We start from the raw sequence: 20,485 nt of genomic DNA on the forward strand, positions 1-20,485 counted from the left end.
GACGTCTCAGAATCAGAAAGGTGCAGGTCAAACATTGTCCAAGCCTACGATGTGATGAACGAACCGAACCCAAAGCAAAAGCAACAAAATATGAACAGAACTCATCAAAGAAAACATATCCTGCCCACAATCTTTTCTTACAAAGTTTGAAGTAGATCCGAATAGAGACACCTGACCACACAAACAGAATAGAAAAATCTAAAACAGTGGTATTGCATTTTGAAATGCACAAAGATTCTCCTGTACAATTTGGCGTCTCTCTGCGAGTACAAACGCCTAAAGGGCTCAGTGGCGGTTTTTCTGGGTGGCTCTGGTTTTGATTTGTCTCTCAGTACACATGTAGTCTTCGTCTGGTTTTCGTTTTCCTCAAAGATGTATACATCAGTACTGTAAACAGGCACTCGCAGATTGGAAAAGGTCGGAGAGATCAGTGTCCAGTTTGATCTCTCCCGTCACCGCTGTCCTTCCTCCTCCTCTGTTAGGTTCTCAGTCCCGCTGAGACAATGGGATCCTCCCGGTAAGGCTTATCCGTCTACGTGCCTCCACCCATCCATCAAACCCCCCCTGGCCGGAGCGTCTCCTAATCCCCAAGAGTGGGGTGCCTCCAAAGCACGGCAAAGCTCCGAGGAATTCCAGAGAGGGGGGGTTGGTTCCTCATTCTGTGTGTAGTGTAGTGTGTTCTTTTATAAAGTCTTGCTGGGTGAGGAGGGATGGGGGCTGGGAGGTCAGATGGGTTGAAAACTCGATGCTCTTTTTATATGTATGTAGCCTTGGTCGTCGGGGCGGGGGTGGGGGGGGGGGGGGTGATTGTGCAAAGTCACGCCGTCTCCGGTATGTCCACGCGAAAGGAGCTAGCAAACCCTTTTCCTCGCTGCAAGAGAAAGACACAAGGCATGGTTAGCTGTGTGTGTGTGTGTGTGTGTGTGTGTGTGTGTGTGTGTGTGTGTGTGTGTGTGTGTGTGTGTGTGTGTGTGTGTGTTCTGTTGTTGTGTGTTGAGATGAGTGTGAGCAGAGGTCCAGAGACAGAGCAGCAGCCTTTAATGGCCTCATTCACACCATAACCTACTCTACATCCCTCAGCTGGGCCATTCTCTTCAGTCCTGTGAAATGGCTCATGGATAATGTGTGTGTGACTATGTATGTGGGGGGTGGGGGGGTGGGGGGGGCTGTTGGTATGGGAATAGTGACATTGGATGGGGGCAACAACAAAAGAGGGATGCTCAGTCTAGCCTCCTCTCATTCAAGTCCCTCCTCTTTACAACCCCACCTCCATGTTGTCTGAGTTCCATGATGGCTATCACCCCCCCCCTCTCTCTCTCTCTCTCTCTCTGCACCCCTCCCTGACCCGACCCCAGGCCCAGGCCTGCACCTCCAGGACAAAAGAGTCTCTGTGTATCACTGGCTGACTTGATCAGATTAGGGAGCTTCAGCCTCTTGGCATTATCATTCTACCCCCCCCCCCCCCTTCCCCTCCCAGCCTTCTCTCTGACTGTTGTTCCCTCTTTGCTATTATCCGCCGCCCACCCCCGCGCTCATTAGCATAAGGGCCACAGTGATCCACTTTGCAGAGAGGAATGAGCGGCGGTGGGAAACTCAGCAGTGTACGTGGAGCCCTTCACCTTGGAGTGCAGCACCGTCAGCCCATAATAAGCACATCCAAAGTAACACAGCAGACACCAGGAGCATCACATCCAAGGTTGACAAGCACAGAGATGATCATCACTTCAAACTTGTTTATCGGTTGATGATGTTTGGTTGCAGGAGAAGTTTTTTTACATCATGTCTAGAAGTGGAACTGCAGAGAGCCGTTTTAAAGCGGGATGCTCTCTGCTGTTGGCTGTTCACATACTCACATCAGATACATTTTAAAAAAAAAAAAATTGAATTGCCAAATATGCACCGTCACTTAATAATAAGTGCGTTTGACACAATTAGTGTATTTTTACATTCCAGTTCTTGTCATTGCTCTCTAAAGCTTTTTATCACTTCGGTTGTACCTGATTGCTTTTTTTTTTTTTTTTTTTTTTTTAAATCGGCATGTGATATTTGTCTGTAAAGGCCTTTGGACTCTTTATAAGGATCCCATTAAAATCTGTTATCTTCCATTTATTAGGATGATAGTGACGTGCTTTTTGAATTGCTTGCTCTTTCTAATTCTAAACGTACTCTATACAGCTGAAATACATTGTTGCTGTAATTCTCATTTCTTTGTTCAGGCAGCAATTGGAAGCTAGCTCAACTTATCGTTTTGATCTAAGATTAAACAATACTAAAAAAAAGCATAGCAAATGAATACACATTAATTAAAAGGGGGAAAAAAATCATTTTTCCTGCTGTTTCCAAACATCATGCTGTGGTTTTAAATGATGGCGCTAGGGAAGCAGCGGAGCTCTGACAGTTTGATGATTCCAGCTAGCTGTGTCGGAGGATGAGAGAGAGGGGCCTCTTCAGGCGCTGCTTGACAAAATTATAATTAAGCATTATCACTAAATTGCAGTGATTGAGGATGTATCTCTTTGTGGCCTTTGAATGAGAGTTTAGAAACAGTAATTCCTTGGGAAAGTAAATGTTTTTTTTCTCTCCTTGAATATGTTAAAGTGGCTTTTGATCCGCAGCTCCAACACAAAGACGTCTGGCGAACGAGCAGAGACGTTAAGCTCACTGCCTGCCGCTTCTTCACTGATTTAAAACATCTACTTTTCATTGTGGTGGCTTTGAGAGAGTCTTATATACTGCCGACCTTCTTCTTTTCATAATGAGACAGAGCTTCCGTAATGCTAACATCTCCACCCACATCAAAGCAACCTTATAGACCATAATTGCTTTTGGCATGTTTAATTTGGAAAGGCCCACAGGCTAATCAGTGCTGGAGGTTTGTAAATGTGTGTGTGTGTGTGTGTGTTTTTGTGTGTGTAGCAATGAATTGAAACGGTAGGTGAGGGAAGATAAGATCATCACAGTGGGAGATAATGGAGATGCCTGAGATAGAGGGAAGAGTTAGTTAAACATTCTGACAGGAGGGCTGGAGGACCAGGGGTCAGACCTTTTCTCGCTTCCTTCCTCAGCCAATCCAGAGGGGAAATTTAATTTCTTTTTTTCACTTAATTGGATCAGCGGATCGGAGCAGCGCTTAGGCCGCAGCAAAACACAATACTCACTTAAATAGGCTGGGTCATAAGGTGCTCGGGAAATGGGCAGAAATGCATCCAACCCTCTCCTCTCTAGGGAGCCCTGCTGGTGGATGAGGTGATGGTTTTTGAGAAGGTGGTGCTGGTGGTTTTGGTGGAGATGGAGGTGACTGACAGGCATCTCTTTGCCAAAGGTGGAGAATGACTTATCGGCCGTTTGCTCGGGCGATTGAAATACCTCTGTGTCCGGGACCGAGTCCATGCCGGGCACGTGGAGGTTGCTGCGGTAGTCCGGGCCCTGGCGCCCGTCGGAGGCCACGAAGCTGGGCATCCAGCAGCGGTCGGAGTGGCCGAGGGCCTTGCACTCCTCCGTGCAGTTAGAGAAAAGATCGGTGCCTGTAGGTGGAGGGGGGGGGACAGGGTGGAAAGGGAGGAGAGAAAACACAGAGGTGATAAGGTCAGCGAGACAAACAGGGAGCTTGAGACACATATGAGCACAAACACACGCCACACCACACAACTAGAGTCCTTCACAATATGTATTCATGCGTATTCCTCGTGCCATATTCCTGTTTCACCATCGTTAGGATCAAAGACCCTCCGCTCAGATGAAACCTCGGGAAGAGCCACGGAGAGAGGATGGAGCCAGAGACATAAATAACAAAACCATAAAGTTAGAGTCCTAATAACTAGCTGTGGGTTGATTCGTCGACATAATCATCATCATTGGTTGCAAAAACAACGTCCGTTATGATAAAGTGCCTCTCCGCGTGGAGAGAACGGCTGCGCCCGGTCGAAGCATGCATTCCCCAGAGCTCGAGCCTTTTCATAGCCTTCATCGCCCCCCAGGTTAAAGTCATTTCTGCTGCCGTCGTGCTAATGTAATGTACGCCGTGTGTCATCTGACGTTGTGGTCCTTTTTATTCTTTGCTGTTAACTTTAACGACTATGTGTAAGTCCAGTTCCATCTGAAAACGCTGTGCTACATTTACACTGAGCGCCTGGAGCGAAGGGGTTTCTTTCGGGGTTAATTACTAGCGTGGACAGGCGTTACCTAATACGTTTACAGATGATGACGTTGACATCCGCATACGCTACTTGGTTGGGTCTTAGAAGTCACAACGGGTCCTTTCCTGATTCATCAAACCCCTATCACGTGACCCTTCTCTGGAAGAAACAAACAACAGCCCCAGTTCAGCATTTTATAATTCTACTACTGCTGACATGCGTAGGAAGCAGCTGTTATTGGAGCCATTAGCCAGCAGCGTTATCAGCCCCACCAATATTTCTTTCCCCACAAAATTTGTCTCTTTGAGTTTACCGAGGAAGATTATTTAGGAAGATCTTAACTATCAAGCCAGACCTTTTATTATTAAAGATTACTTTAATACTCCAATCTACTTCCTGTTTACACCGGCACCCAGTGTACGTGAATAGTCATGTGATATTCGTTTTCAGCTGGCTAGTGTAGATGGAAATCATTTAGAAAACGGTGCAGAAACGCCCGTTTGTACGGAGGTCGTCTTTGTTTATGAGCAGTTGACACCGTTTGCGCCGTTAGCCACCGCCATGTGTGAGGCAGCTTGCACATCTGAGTCTTGTTCCTAAGTCTGAACGTGGTGGAGTAGAAAGAAAAACTAAATGTTAATGTATTTAGAATGTCATTTTATTGTAGAAGGTTGCTGAATGCAGAGTGGAGCCATGGCTTTAATGGTGTGACCTCACATATGTCTCCAATCTGATGCAAAGCGTCACAGGTCATCAGATGTGTGTGTGTGTGTGTGAGGCTGCAGGTGTTTACACGCACCAACACGCATCTGGGAGAAAAAAAGAAAGGTGTAATTTCTATACACAAAAGGACGTGAGTGTGTGTGTGTGTGTGTGTGTGTGTGTGTGTGTGTGTGTGTGTGTGTGTGTGTGTGTGTGGTGTATGGGGTTGCAGTCTTTAAAGCCTGGGCATTAGATTAAGCCAACCACAAACTCAATAGTATTGGATTACCCAGCATTCCCCTGTCCCGGGCCCTCAGCCTCGCCTCCTTCACAAACCCTATTGTCCACCATGAAAGGCATTACTGCAGGTATTCCACTGCAAACTAGTTTGAGCGTGCTCGCTTTCATGTGGAGTTATTGTTTGCTTTTTTTAATAGCCCGGAATTCTCCGTGAGAAAATCACCTTTTGTCAGAGAGCAGAGGGGAACGGAGTCAACGGGCACAGAGCTGCTCAGCACGGCTATTTAGGCCGAGTGTAAGCCTGCAGACAAATTGTGTCATTGCCCCATATGTTTTTTTTTTTTTAGATCCCGTGTTTGCATGTATTTTGCAACCTAAATCCGCTTGTTGTGTGTATGTGTGTCTGAGTCACTGTTAGGGGCCACAATCTGAACTGTGCAGCTAGGGCGATCTGCTACTAATCCCTCTGAATACAGACCGATTAGACCAGGGTCTGCTGCCGTCCCAGTAGGCACAGTGAGTGTGTGTGTGTGTGTGTGTGTGTGTGTGTGTGTGTGTGTGTGTGTGTGTGTGTGTGTGTGTGTGTGTGTGTGTGTGTGTGTGTGTGTCTGTAGCGGTCAGCAAAGGGGGAATTTGCTTTGTTACAAAGCGGATTAATTTGGCTTGCCGTCACTAACAGCTTGGAAAAGTGCCCAGTCTCCTAACGACAGGGTTTCTTATTAAATATTAACCGACGTGCCATAAATAAAACCAGCACATTACGCTTTAATACGGCCTCTTACATGGGGGAGAGGACCTGAACGCAAGCCGAGTGCTGATGCACTGTATCAGAGCACCTGGACATGCAGGGAGCACTGCATTATGGGTATGGAGGCACCGATGCTGATATCAGGCCGACGCTGACTCAGCCTGATGGATATCGGTGTCACGAGGCAGGAATCTGTTCAATTCAACGTTTACACACCATGAAGATTATCAACTGGAATTTAAATTATTCTTTAAGATTTAAACCGGTTTCTTACTGCGTTAAAGAAGTTTACACTTGTAATAATGATCATTCTGAAGATCCTTTACCAGCTGGATGGTTTAATGATCATCATTTGAATGACATATAACATATCACATTTATATTCATGTATTCATATCTATATATTTTTTACCTATTTTGAGATAAGAAATACTGCTTCTCCAGTTCAGGGAAAGTGTTGCTATGACATTCAGTGATTAAATGAATCTGTGAGTCATCTGATCAGTTATCTGACAAATAAGCTCTATTTTGATCTATTATCTGTTATTTTTCTTTCTTTTTAAGAGACAATGACTGAATACAAAATTTAAATATCAATTACAAACGTTTGGATATTTGTTTTGGGTAAATGAATTGTTATATTGATCAGGCGTTTAAATAAAAGAATCTTAAGTATAATTCATACATTTGTTTTAATATTATTGGACTACAGTTTATTAAAAAAAGGAGGACACAGAGCTCCACTTCTAGTACAAAATGGATGCTGTGTGGATTCTCAAAATGGGAACGGGAAATGTGGCATTTAGACTCTCACACACACACACACACACACACAAACACACACACCACACACACACACACACACACACACACACACACACACACACACACACACACACACACAGAGAGTCAGAGAGACTCATACGTTAGACCTTTATTGAATCAGGAGGATCTCCCTCTCTCTCTCTCACACACACACACACACACACACAAACACACACACACACACACACACACACACACACACACACACACACACACACACACACACACACACACACACACACACACACACACACACACACACACACACACACACACACACACACACACACACACACACACACACACACACACACACACACACACACACACACACAGAGAGTCATTTCAGTCACCAGATTAAGACATCTTGATATTTCTTGACATTTTGGTAAATTAAATGTTCCTCTGGTACGTTAGACAGTCTTTATTGAATCAGGAGGATAAAGACATTCCAGCTGCAAAATCAAACCCCTCACCACCCACACACACACACACACACACACACACACACACACACACACACACACACACACACACACACACACACACACTGCCTGAGCCTCATATAAGGCCCTTATCTCTACCACTACGTAGCTCTCCAACAATCTCCTCAGAGCAAACAGTCGCTGTGAGTCCTGAGGCTCCGTCCGGGCGGAGCACAGTACACCGCCCTCCACTTCAACACGGGATGAGTACAGAAGTGTGTCAACATGTCCCGCACTAAGCCCAAAAACAAGCAGAGAGGCCGCTGAGCACTCTGAGCCGGGGTGGGGGGGGGACCCTCGTTACTTCTAACGCCTCGTCTCCTCTTAGCATTCGGCACGGCGCTCACGCAGGGCAAACGCAAAGTCTCCATAATAACCTTCATTTGGTAATTGGTATGCAGAGGTCTGAAAAATGAATTACTGATCAGCGAGCTGTTACCACGGTGATAACATGAACCGCAGGCCTAAGGAGGAATTCATCATGGCAGCGTGGGGGGGGGGATAGAAAAGTGGATAAGCGCCTCGACTCAATCTTCTCCAAGTGCGTGACATTGGCTGTATTGATAATATGTACTTTACACATGTAGCGGGAGTGGAAATGGGCCCCTGAGGGGACTCCTGGTGGTCCTGGAGGGTCCAGCAGCAAATCAGGAGGCACTTAATTAATTCCACAAGAAAATGTGCCCATCACAGAATTTAAAGATCGGCCTTTCACTCAGAGATCAGGACAGAGAACTGTTGAAGTTAACACAAACCCCACAACAACAATGTTCCCGCCTGAAAAGCTTGAGGTTCAGGGTCAAAGTACGGAGATCCATGAGGGCCTCTCTGCCTCAATATAAACCAGACAGACTTTGAGGGCCACTATTTTACATACTCCTTACCTAAAATCCATATTTAGTCATTTAAATGTTTTTCATAAATCAGTGCTATTGGTCACCCTATCCAAAAATGAGCCCATACAAGATAAAAATGATAACAATTCTGCGTCTATGTTTAGCATGTATGATGTGTTATATGTCAGAGATCATCCAATATATATCTGATGTATAACTCTCCCTGCTTCTTAGCCAGCACAGCACAGCCACAGTCATATGTTTCCACTGGTCTCTCACATCACACAGTGCATACATGTACATATATGAACAGAAAACTGTTTTATATATGACATGGAACATCGTTCCAGTGAAAATATGTGCATATAAGAGTAACAAAAATCTGTAAGATGGAAAATATATGCATGCAAGGATGGAACAGATATTCATATTACTTTCTTTGACATATATATATATATATATATATATATATATATATATATATCTACATATTCATGCATGCATACGTTCCCATCTTACATCAATATATTCTGAGGGCTAAAACATTAAATCAGTGCGTCTGAAAGTAAAATGCAATGACACGAGAGTCAAACTCTATGTAGGTAATGAGATGTATATGTGGAAGTACAATGAATGTATATGTAAGAGGGCCCTGAATAAGTGAGAGGAGCGGGTCGTCCTCTGACCACAAAGTCTGGCAGTTCGATTCCCGTCTCCTCCTGTCTCCATGTCAAAGTGTGCGATGAGTAGCATTTGAATGCAGGATTTTACTGCCGGTGGAGTCTTTTTTTTTAAATATGATATTTCTATTCTTACTTTAACAACAGATCTGAGTTTTACACAGTACAGTAAGAGTTTGTTCTGTGTGCAATTGTTAAGACACAACTACTAGTACTTGTGGCAGTCATCTGCACCCAGAATGCACCAGTGAAAACACCTGTCACCAATTAGATGACTTAAAAAACACAGCCTGAACACTATAACCAGGAATTCGCATTTGCTTTTTTTGATGTGAACAAAAAAGGAAGCCAATTATGTAGAGAGAGAGAGAGAGAGTTAGCTTAACTTAACCCTGCTGCTGGGGCTTTTAAAACTTCCCTTCATGGATATCTAATTGCAGGATGCGTCACCTTATATGGTGTTATTCGCCATGTTATCGCAGGCCATTCACAGTCATCTGAAGTCTGGAGCCTCTGCTGAATCTGGCGTGGCTCAATCGTACGAGAAAAAAAATTCAGATAAGAATACCAGAATGTTCTATATTAACAACATGCTTCAAATGAAAATACCAAAGACTCTAGATAGAGTTTGGCAGGTGGACAGAGCTGTTGATTAACATTGGTGCGTAAAGTTGTGATGCGAAAATACATTTTTAGAAGAGTTCATGTAGTTTGGAATGTTTGCTTTTGTATTTGAGACATCTGTGTACAAGTAGTTTCAGAAATGTGTTTTAGCAATCGCAAAAAAACTGTAAACAGAATCCCTTTGTGCTTTTTGACGGACAGAATCAGCTGCTCTGTCTCCACATTGTTTCTACAGGAGCAGAGACGCGTTCTGAGGATGCACACTTCTCATGCCTTTGACCAAACTGAAACAGGCCTCACATCACCATCACGCCACCCTCATCGCTGCTCCAACCCAAACACACACCTGCACACGGCTCTGTGACACGTAATGTGCAGTAATTGTTCATTTGAATCCTTCTGTTGAGCTTTAATGCAAATCCTCCCCTCTCTCTCTCTCTCTCTCTCTCTCTCTCTCTCTCTCTCTCTCTCTCTCTCTCTGTCGGTCACTCTCCAGCACACACTGAGAAGCTTGGAAAATAATTTTGGCCCTGAGTTTTGTTTGGTCCTTGCTCCAAGTATATGTGTGTGTGTGTGTGTGTGTGTGTGTGTGTGTGTGTGTGTGTGTGTGTGTGTGTGTGTGTGTGTGTGTGTGTGTGTTTCATCCCGGTTATATGTCCTACACAGATGATTTCTCCGACTCTTTTAAGTGTGTCCTTGATGGATAAAAACTGTTGGCACTACAACGCAGCCTGCAGCAGGAACAAGAACAAAACCGGCTGCGTCAACAGTCTCATAGTGGTTGCTTGTCAAAAACACCATACCACCACCAATACGGGGGAAAAAATCAAATAAATAAAGGTCAGGAGGTCATCAGGGTGAACTGCACCACCCTGCTCCGAGAGGATTGTTTCATCAAACTGATCTGATTGGAATATCTGTAAGTCAGAATGTACTACTTACGCTTTAATTCATATTTAGCCCAAGATGAACGACAATATGCTCCTATTAATCTGATTAAATGAAAAAAAAAACAATCTAAAACTGACTGCCTCTTCCTGACGTCCAATCAGAGCCGAGAGACGAGGCGAACACGCCGCCGTGATGAGTGACATGGACATGTGTTTACTTTACATTAGCGTCTGTTAAACAGTGACGCGGTCGGAGTGGACCCTCGCCGCTGACAAACCGCATCAGCACACAGAGAGGAAAAGCCTGTGTTCTCTCCATCAGCATTGTGGGAGCAGAACTGAGGGACGCTAAGCCACGCTATCAATTATCCTAATCAAACAAAGACTTAATACGGAGCAAATAATCTGTTTAAAGGCACTAAGCCCGGCCGATAACTCTGCCACAAAGTAACTGTCTCCTATGGCCACGCCAAGGGTACTCAAAGTCAGCGGTGGAGTGCTGCCGGGCCCAGACACAGCACAGACACCGGAGTGAGACTGGGCGAACAGGAAGAGCTCACACACTCTAAACAGGACATTAAGCAGCTGCCTGCCTCACAATGTAAATGTTTCCAAAAGCTCTAAAACAGAAGAACGTAGCCGCTGAACGTTCAACCTTTGATCAGATACTTCCTCGTAGGAGCTCCTGATTTCACTCCTCACAGTGTATCGCACAGCTGATTGTTTTAAGACGACAGTAAAGGCAGAAACGTTGTTCACATGAACTGATCAATGCAGAGGTTTTCCATGTCTTGTTTCAGACTAGTGGAAAGAAGACATTTATTTTACCACTCTGTCTATTTGACCTGTAGATTTCCCATCAATTCACCAAAAGATACAAAAACATAATGCCTAATTTGCATATTTAAACAACAACATTCTTTTTGACGCTATTCACCAAAATGTATGTCATTTAACAAAACATATCTTTAAAGCCAGAAGTCTCCACTTCAGTAGCACTAACACTCTGCAGTTTCATCCCTATCTATTTCTGAACATGTTGTTCATATATCATTCATAGATGGATTTTAACATTTTATTACTTAAAATATGCAGAGAATATTTTTTTAATGCCTGGTTCTGATTTATGGAGCGATACAAAGAGATATATATAGATAGAAATTGCCTCTGTACATACCCTTGACTCTGATATGTCAAAACAATAAAATAAGAATATTAAACCTGGCTTCATCCAATGTTCAGATTTATGTTCTGGAAACATATGCAAATGAGTACATATTTAATAAGACAATGCATCATTTGCATATTTAAACAGTACATTCCTGACAACTTGTAAGACAAAAAAAAATAATTGTGAGTTATCAACTGTCGGTGTTTAATGGTGCTAACGAGGCTATCGTTTAGTTCCAACCTGCAGTGTCGTTATTTAGAGAATTGTTGCAGAGGACCACGTAGTATATGGTCATGTGACTTATTGATGAATATACAGTATCCAGATGTTTAAGGCTCCTCCGTCACACTGAGGGAGTATCAGCAGCGTCTCTTCTGGAAGGTCTGGATCCAGTCTGACCCTTCAGAGCTCACATGCTGCTCTTCTCACTACGTTGGGACCAGCAGGGCCTCGATACAGGCCGCAGGGTTTATGGCTGAATGTGATTGGACAACAGCCAACATTTGATTAGGTTTTCTTCAGGACAGACACTACAGGTGAATATGGTAAACATGTGAACTACTAGATATCACCATGAAACTCCTTCAGCTGATTACAATTTTTTTGGGGAATTACAAGTTTTCAGGAATGTTATGTTTAAAACATGCAAATGAGGCATCTTATTAAATATGCACTAATTTGGATGAAGCCAGGCTTAAAACGATTCTTTCATTGTGTTGACTGATTCGAGTTGAAGGCTTTACAGAGGGAATTTATATATCTCTTAGCACCACTCATAAATTAGGAAATAGACATCATTTTGTTTTTGTTTTTCTGTTTTTAGTAATACAATGTTTTATAAATAACACTATGGATTATATATGAGCAACCCGTCTGTGAAAACCTTCAGAATATATTAAAGGAATTAAACTGCAGAGATTGGTGAATGGAAGTGCTTCTGGCTTTAAAGATATGTTTTGTTAAATGCCATACAATTTGGTGAATACGGTAAAAAATAATGTTATGTTTAATTATGCAAGTGATGCATTATGTTATTGTAACTTTTGGTGAATTTAGGAGAAATCTGCAGGTCACATAGACAGAGTAGTAAAATAAATGTCTTCTTTCTGCTAGTCTGAAACTAGACACGGAAGCAAAGCGGAGGAAAACCTCTGAATTTATCAGAGGATGAAAAAATAATGTTTTTGCCTTAAAGAGTTTATATTCCTCAAAGTGCGCCGTCCATCAAGCGTCCCTCCCTTTGGTACTGACACCAGAACCAGAAGCCGACAGCGATCACATGAAATGCTAATGCACTCAAGTCTCTCCACATGGAGCAGCTGGCCGACTCGGGTCCACATTAGGAGCGCAACCTTCCACAGTGGTGAAAAGAAAAAAGAGTAAAACCTGGAGCGGTTGTGCTGAGGCTGACCGGACACCGGGACCGGCTCCTTTCATCAGGACCTGCATTCAGAAGCCAGAGGGCCAGACTGTATGAGCTCAGATAGGTGCTTTAGGAGGAGGCTTTACAAAGAAACACACAGGATGGGTATGGAAGAATGTGCTCGGGAAGGGAAAAGAGAAGAGAGAGTAGCTGCACGAGTGAATGCGTTAATTATTCTAATGAACGACTGAATCGTGTGTTTTGTTTTTGACGGCGGCGCAGCGACCTATTTGGTCCTCTTCCCAGAACCCCCAGCTCATTAAAGAGCCCGTCACGTCCCGTCAAGTGGTCTCCAGCTACCGAGTGACCGAGCTCATGGGGAGCAGGCTCCTCATTAACACGGCCACGGATTTACATACTGGGGGGGGGATCATCACGTAACAATGAACGCAAATATTAAGAGATGCGTTGTTCTTTTTCTTTTTTCTGTTGGCCCTGATTCAAATGAGCGTTCAGTTTTTCATCGAGGTTCATTTCATGGAAATGGTATTTCTCTGTTTTTTCAAAAATCTCACATTAAAATAAATTGAGGGAAAGCATATTTTAAACTAAACCTTTTCTAGGACATTTTATTTCATTTATAATTTTCATGATGTTCTCACAGTGACAGTTATGCAAATAAATACAATTAGTTTGACTTTGTTTTTAATGAATACATATCTCAGTTTATTAATGTCCACTCAAATAAAAAATGGTCCCTCACGTTTCAGACATTCTTATTTTAAATAGTCTGTCTGCAGAAGAAGTATTGTAGACCGTCAGCTTAGTTGGGTACATGGTTATGTTGTTTTTTTTTTACTTTTTTTAAATTCTAATTCAAATATATTTTGTAATAAAAAATAAAAAAGACAAGTTAACCCCTCCGTAGCCCGATGGGCTCAATTAGGGAAATTGTCCACTAAGTTAACCAGAGTGCTGGGGTCACTGGGAAAATAACCCCGAAGTTGTTCATGTTTAAACTTTGCAATCATGTATTTACATATATGTAGATATTACCCTGCAGGGGTACTTGAACTTAAAGGCCTGTTTTATTGAGGAAGCACGTTGCTTTGTTGCTTCGGTGTTAATGTGAAAGACTCTGATGACGGAAGAGTCCAGCATTCAGCAACCTGCCCCCCACCCACCCCCACCACATGACCATCAAATAACTCCAGCCGTGTGGAAGCCAGTGAAGAAGGGGAAGACTTCGGCAGCAGCTTACCGGAGGAGTGGCCTCGGTTGGTGGCGTCGTGGTCGCTGTCTCCCTGCTCACTGTCTCCGTGGCCGCTGTCTTTGGAGCTCACCATGTCCGCCTCCTGGAACGCCGAGCTGCAACCAGAACAAAAGAGAGCGTGAAATGGAAGCCTGGCTTAGCAGTTTGTGATGCTTTCATCCTCATCCCCATCCTCATCCTCATCCTCTGCAGCTTCATCACAGTAATGACAGATATCAACGGGCGGAGTGGGGGAGGTGAAGCCCGTGAGAGGTTTATCACACAGAGGTGGAGCGTGTCCTTCCATATTTACCTGTTGACACGTCTCGGCCTGTCGACCAGGTAGCTGAGTTCAGCTCGCTGGTGTTTGGTCTGAAAGAGAAGGGGGCCAGTTTCAGTGTGTGAGAGCCTCCAGTCCATGATTACCATCAACCAACACACTTCATGGTGAGGGAGGGGGGCACACACACACACACACACACACACACACACACACACACACACACACACACACACACACACACACACTCACAGCAACCAGCAGCCTCTGAGCCACCATAGAACTTAAATACAGTTATTTATATTAACAACACACATGCAGCCGCTGCTGTTTCAGAGCCGAGGCCTGCAACATGTCAGCACGGGGAGTCTAATGGAGGCAGAGGATGGAGGGGGGGCAAACTGGGTGCTTTTAGCTCCCAGTGACATCCACCATTAGACCAGACATGTCAGTGAACTGAGGGGGAGATGGAGATGGCTCTTGTATGAAAACACATCTGTATATATATATATAGATATATCTATATATCTGTCAAGTATGCAGAAGGCCTGGCCTGCTGTGTGGGGGTCTGGCTCCATGCTGAGGGTGTGTGGGGGTGAGAGGGTCTCTTACCTCGCTGCTGGACAAAACGCTGCCGTTTGATATGATGTCGGGCTGCTGGTCAGTGTACCCTGTCACTACGGCCCCGCACGGCTTGTGCTCGCTGTCTGTGCTCCTAGAAGGACTACGCGGCTTTAGGAACATGAGGTCGGTTTTGGCGGACTCTGGAGTCAGACATACCTGGTAGCAATAGTTCTGGTTCTGGTGGTGGGAGCCGAAGCTGCCGGACTCCTCCACGGGGACCTGCGGCGCTCCGGCCCCGCCGACGGGGGGGCTCTGCACCAGCATGATGTCCGACTTGCTGAGCTTCTTCTTGCGAGCCCGGCCCTGCCTGGAGCAGCACGCACTGCAGCCCAGGCAGCAGTCCGCGGTCAGACAGGTGTAGATGTTCAGCTTCTTGTCCTTCTGGCAGCGCACGGCCAGCACGATCATGACCAGGAGGAAGATGAAGGACACGGAGCCCAGCGCGATGATGAGGATGAGGGTGAGGTCCAGGGTCATCTCCTTGGCCTTGGCGGTTCCTCCCCGTTCTCCTGCTCCTCCACGTCCCTCAGCCACGCTGTCCACCAGCACCACCAGCACGCTGGCGCTGGAGGACAGCGGCGGCTGGCCGTGGTCCCGGACCTCCACCAGCAGCTCGTACAGCTGGTGGGGGTCTCGCTTGGTGGAGACCCGACGGGCAGTCCTCAGCTCTCCTGTCCTCCAGTCCATCCTGAACATGCCGTTCTCGTTGCCTCTCTGGATGCTGTAGGACAACCGTGCGTTCTCCCCATCATCTGCATCCATGGCCACGATGCGGGTCACCAGGTATCCCGGCTCTGCGGAGCGGGGCAGAGGCTCCTGGGCCGTGCCGTTCCTGCCCAGAGGAGCCAGCACCGCGGGGGGGTTGTCGTTCTGGTCCACGATGATGACCCTGACCGTGGCGTTGGAGGACAGCTCCGGGCCGCCCGAGTCCCTGGCCTGGACCTGGAAGGAGAAGTCCTTCAGCTGCTCGTAGTCGAAGGAGCGCAGCGCGTACAGGTACCCGGTCTCCTCGTTGATGGACACGTAGGTCTTCACCGACATGCCCTGGATCTCGCACTCCAGGATGGAGTACCCGAGGAGCGAGTTCTGGCCCGCGTCCGGGTCCAGAGCCGTCACGGCGTGGATGTAGGCCCCCGGCACGTTGTTCTCCGTCACGTACACGTCGTAGGCCTCCTGCGTGAAGGTGGGCGCGTTGTCGTTCTCGTCCGACACCTGGACCCGGATGGACTTGCTGGCAGCCAGAGCAGGAGATCCTTTATCTCGAGCCACCACGGTGACGGAGTAGGAGTCCGCCTGCTCCCGGTCCAGAGCCCCGTCGGTCACGATGGTGAAGTAATTCCTGAAGGAGGTCTTCAGCTTGAAGGGCACGTCGCCCAGGATCTCCACCTGGACCTGCCCGTTCTGCTCGGCGTCCCGGTCCGTGACGCTCAGCAGCGCGATGACGGTGCCGGGAGCAGCCTTCTCGCTCACAGACTCGGTGACGGTGCTGAAGGAGATCTCCGGCGCGTTGTCGTTCACGTCGCTCACCTTCACCAGCACCTTGCAGTGCGCGGGCACGGCGTTGGGCCCCAGGTCTTTGGCCTGGACGAAGATCTGGAAGAGCCCGCTCTCCTCGAAGTCCACCTGGGCTCGGACCTCGACGCGCCCGGTGCGAGGGTCGATGCTGAACAGGTCCTTCACGCGGCTGGAGATGTGGTTGCTGAAGGAGTACACCACCTCCCCGTTCAGACCCTCGTCCAGGTCGGTGGCGTTCAGCTGGATGACCAGGGTCCCCACAGGTGCGTCCTCCTGCAGGCTCACCGTGTACACGGGCTGCTCAAACACCGGCACGTTGTCGTTGGAGTCCAGCACCTTCACCACCAGCAGCGCCGTGCCGGTCCGGGGAGGTTGTCCTCCGTCCACCGCCGTCAGCACGTACCTGTGCGCCGCCTGCTGCTCCCGGTCCAGAGGCTTCTCCAGCACCAGCTCTGCGAACTTGTTCCCGTCCGACTGGGTCTGCACGTCCAGGTAGAAGTAGCTGTTGGAGGTGATGTCGTAGGTGCGTAACGCGTTGGAGCCCACGTCCGGGTCGAAGGCGCTCTCCAGAGGGAAGCGGGTTCCTGGAGAGGCGCTCTCAGAGATCTCCACCGTGATGTCTGTCTCCGGGAAGCTGGGCGGGTTGTCGTTGATGTCCACCACCTCGATCTCCACCCGGAACAGCTCCAGAGGGTTCTCCAGGAACACCTCCATGTTGAGCTGGCAGGTGGCGCTTTGCTTGCAGATCTGCTCCCGGTCGATGTTCTCGTTGACCAGCAAGGCGCCGGTCTCCAGGTTCACCTCCAGGTAAGGCGTGCGGGAGTTGGGCACCACCTGGAAGCGACGGGAGGCCAGTTTGGTGAGGTCCAGTCCCAGGTCCTCTGCGATATTCCCCACCAAGGTGCCATGGTCTGCCTCCTCCGGCACCGAGTAGCGGATCTGAGAGAGCACCCCGTCCGCGATGCTCAGGACGAGCAGGAGCACGATCATCGCAGGAGGAGGACAAGTGCACTTGGGTGGAGAATGTTATAAACCTCAGTATCCTCTGTTAATGGGCAAAATATCCACTTCCATCACCCGTTTCCCTCGGCATGCAAAACGTCTCCAAAATGCGTAAAAGTCTCCAAAATGCGTAAAAGTCTCCAGGAATGCGTGAGAGGTCCCGTCAAAAGAGAGACATGTCTTTGAGGACCACAGAGCCTTGTCTCTGTCTTTGAGGACCACAGAGCTTTGTCTCTGTCTCACAGCAGCCTTGAGGACCACAGAGCCTTGTCTCTGTCTCACAGCAGCTTTGAGGACCACAGAGCCTTGTCTCTGTCTCACAGCAGCCTTGAGGACCACGGAGCTTTGCTTTCGGTCCTCTCTCCGCTGTCGAGATGCTCAGCCGGGTCCGGAGCAGCCACCATCCCAGTGAAGGAGGATGGAGGAGGTCTGGATGAGAGAAGAAGGATGAATATCCAGTGATGAGCAGTCAGAGACGGGCTGGTTCTCTGTGCTGGTTCTCTGTGCTGGTTCTCTGTGCTGGTTCTCTGGGTTCTCTGTGCTGGTCCTGGTGGTCCCGTCCTCTCCACTCTCCACTGACGCTGCTCACTCAACTCTTTGCTTTCTTTTTCCTTTTTCTTTTTTCTTTCCTCCCCCTGCATCGCGCCGCCCCCGGCTGTAAGTCACGCTGAGAGCTGAGAGCTGAGAGCTGTCTCCTGATTGGATAGCCGGGCTGTCCGTCTCTCTCTCTCACTGCGGCTCTGTGTCGCTCTACCACACACACACACACACACACACACACACACACACACACACACACACACACACACACACACACACACACACACACACACACACACACACACACACACACACACTGTCTAGTATAAAGTGCATCCCCTAATGAACCACCGTGTGATGGGCCAGTGGAGGACTTGTTGTGTCCCGGGTCGGTCCGGGCCGGTCCGGGCCTGAGGACAGAGGGGTTAATGCATGTAAATGCTGTGATATGTATGCAGGGTGTGCTTCTTAAGGCCGTGCGCTCTAATTACAGCCGATAGTTGAAACGATATTAACTCTCCTCCAGGATGGAGAGGCAGGAGAGCTCCATACGCGGACCTCATACGACCCCTAGCGGAGGAGATTCAATTCAATCCAGTTTATTTTGTTAGTCCAGAATCACAAATTACAAATTTGCCTCAGAGGGCTTTACAATCTGTACACATGAGACATCCTCTGTCCTTAAACCCTCACATTCACAGGAAAAACTCCCCTAAAACAAACCTTTAACAGGGAGAAAAAAGGAAGAAACCTCTGGGAGAACGATATATTTTTTTTTTTCTACATTGTAGATTAATATTGAAGACATCCAAACTATGAAGGAACACATTTGTTTGGAATTATGTGGTAAACAAACAAATAATCAACAAACCAGAATATGTTTTATATTTTAGATTCTTCAAACTTCTTAGATGGTGGAGCTGAGAATTCAAACAGGTGATTAGTCTGTACTATTCAGTTAAGACACATTCAATTCAGTTTATTTTGTATAACCCAAAATTACAAATTTGCCTCAGAGGGCTTTACAATCTGGCACATGGACAAAAAAAAACTCCCCTAAAAAAATCAAAGAAACCTCTGGGAGAACGACAGAGGAGGGATCCTTCTCCCAGGATGGACAGAATGCAATAGATGTCATGTGTACAGAATGAGCAGCATAACAGTTCTTAGATACAACACATTTTCAGAGCCGGGACTGTAAAAATGATGATCAGCATCATCTTCTGGACCGGTCCATGGAGCTGGGAGACGTTCAGTCTGCTCCTCTGTGTGTGTAGACGCCACTGAATCCTACAAATGAGGCTAAATATGAGTATTTATGTCAACTAATATCTATATTCCAGCTGTATGTCTGCTGTGGATCTTTTGGCTCTATGCTCATGGGGAAGGCCACAGAGTCATTTGAGTCACACCGGGTCAGACTTGGACACCAACCACAGCAGTGGTGACAATATTCTCAACGAAAGCAAACAAAGGAGCGTGCAGCACGACAACAGAAACCTGTTTTGCGAGGAAAACTGGCCCGAAAAATTGGCAGAGAAATTATGCAAAAATACTAAATGAAAATTCTACCACAGACAGTATCACAGGAAGCAGGCTAGGAACAGACAGGGTAACAGACGGAGTCACAGACTTAAGGCTCTCCAGGCTGGGATTCAGTCAGAGAATCACATTCAGCCACTTCATTTTCTTTTGCAGACTGTTCCAAGCGGCTGCAGCAGGAAACATGAAGGCATGCTTTCCCATCTCTGTCTGAACATCAGATCATTAGTGTTGCACTCTGGAAGGAAGTGCACATGGCATCAAAGTCATTTTACTGTGGTCATTAATTATTAGTTCATCACAAATAGAGAAATGGGAACAAGTTGTGCAAGTTACATAACTAAGTATGACTATTAAGCTCAAATGAATTTCTAATACTACAGATACTTTCAATGTTGTTGAAGAACCAAGACTCCCATTTGTGGTGAGTATTGGCGATTCCTGTCCTGATTCCCTTTGTGACTGTCAACTCTTTCGACAGAACAGATTTCTTTTTTTTTTTTTTTTTTTTTTTTTTTTTTTTTTTTTTTTTTTAAAGTTGCCTTTACAAAATGAACTGGGTGGCAGTGTGTGTTTCTCAGCTTCTGTCTATCGGGGACTCTCTCCATCATCCACGTGGCAGTGTGCTGCTTGTTCATGTACCGACCGTAGACCAAACGTCACATAAACACACACCAGCATTGAGCCAGACTGTGCAGAAGTGTTTTTATTCATTTTTAATTATTGCTGGTCTCCATAAGAGGCTGCACGGTGTTGTAGTGGTTGTAGTTCTCCCTGTGTCAGCGTGGGTTCTCTCCAGGTTCTCCGGCTTCCTCCCACAGTCCAAAGACATGCAGCTTAGGGTAACTGAAGACTCTAAATTGCCCGTAGGTGTGGATGTGAGGGTGAGTGGTTGTCTGTCTCTATATGTCAGCCCTGTGATAGACTGAAGACCTGTCCAGGGCGAACCCAGATCGGCTCCAGCACCCCTGCGGCCCTTAACTGGATAAGCAGGATGGAAAAATGGATGGTCTCCATAAGCCCCCCTCCC

At 46.7% G+C, this 20,485-nt stretch overlaps 1 protein-coding gene across 4 annotated transcripts; it reads right to left on the reverse strand.

Annotated features, from left to right (window-relative positions):
- Positions 1–810: 810 nt before the first annotated feature.
- On the reverse strand, positions 811–17,552 carry pcdh10b (protocadherin 10b). 4 transcript variants are annotated; one of them, XM_054597914.1, is made up of 6 exons: positions 14,845–17,552; positions 14,266–14,324; positions 13,962–14,068; positions 3,304–3,524; positions 3,159–3,231; positions 852–871 (listed from the first exon to the last, which is right to left on the reverse strand). In XM_054597914.1, the coding sequence occupies exons 1-6, from the start codon at positions 17,359–17,361 to the stop codon at positions 852–854; spliced, it is 2,997 nt and encodes a 998-aa protein (XP_054453889.1). In that variant the 5' UTR covers positions 17,362–17,552. The 4 variants fall into 4 exon arrangements, with proteins under 4 accessions (XP_054453891.1, XP_054453890.1, XP_054453889.1 ...); XM_054597916.1 differs by lacking the exon at positions 3,159–3,231 and having other exon boundaries at positions 811–871; positions 3,367–3,524; positions 15,013–17,552; XM_054597915.1 differs by lacking the exon at positions 3,159–3,231 and having other exon boundaries at positions 811–871; positions 3,367–3,524.
- Between the last annotated feature and the right edge of the window lie 2,933 nt (positions 17,553–20,485).

The sequence above is a fragment of the Anoplopoma fimbria genome, chromosome 4 (genome assembly GCF_027596085.1).
Source record: "Anoplopoma fimbria isolate UVic2021 breed Golden Eagle Sablefish chromosome 4, Afim_UVic_2022, whole genome shotgun sequence".
Taxonomy (NCBI): domain Eukaryota; kingdom Metazoa; phylum Chordata; class Actinopteri; order Perciformes; family Anoplopomatidae; genus Anoplopoma; species Anoplopoma fimbria.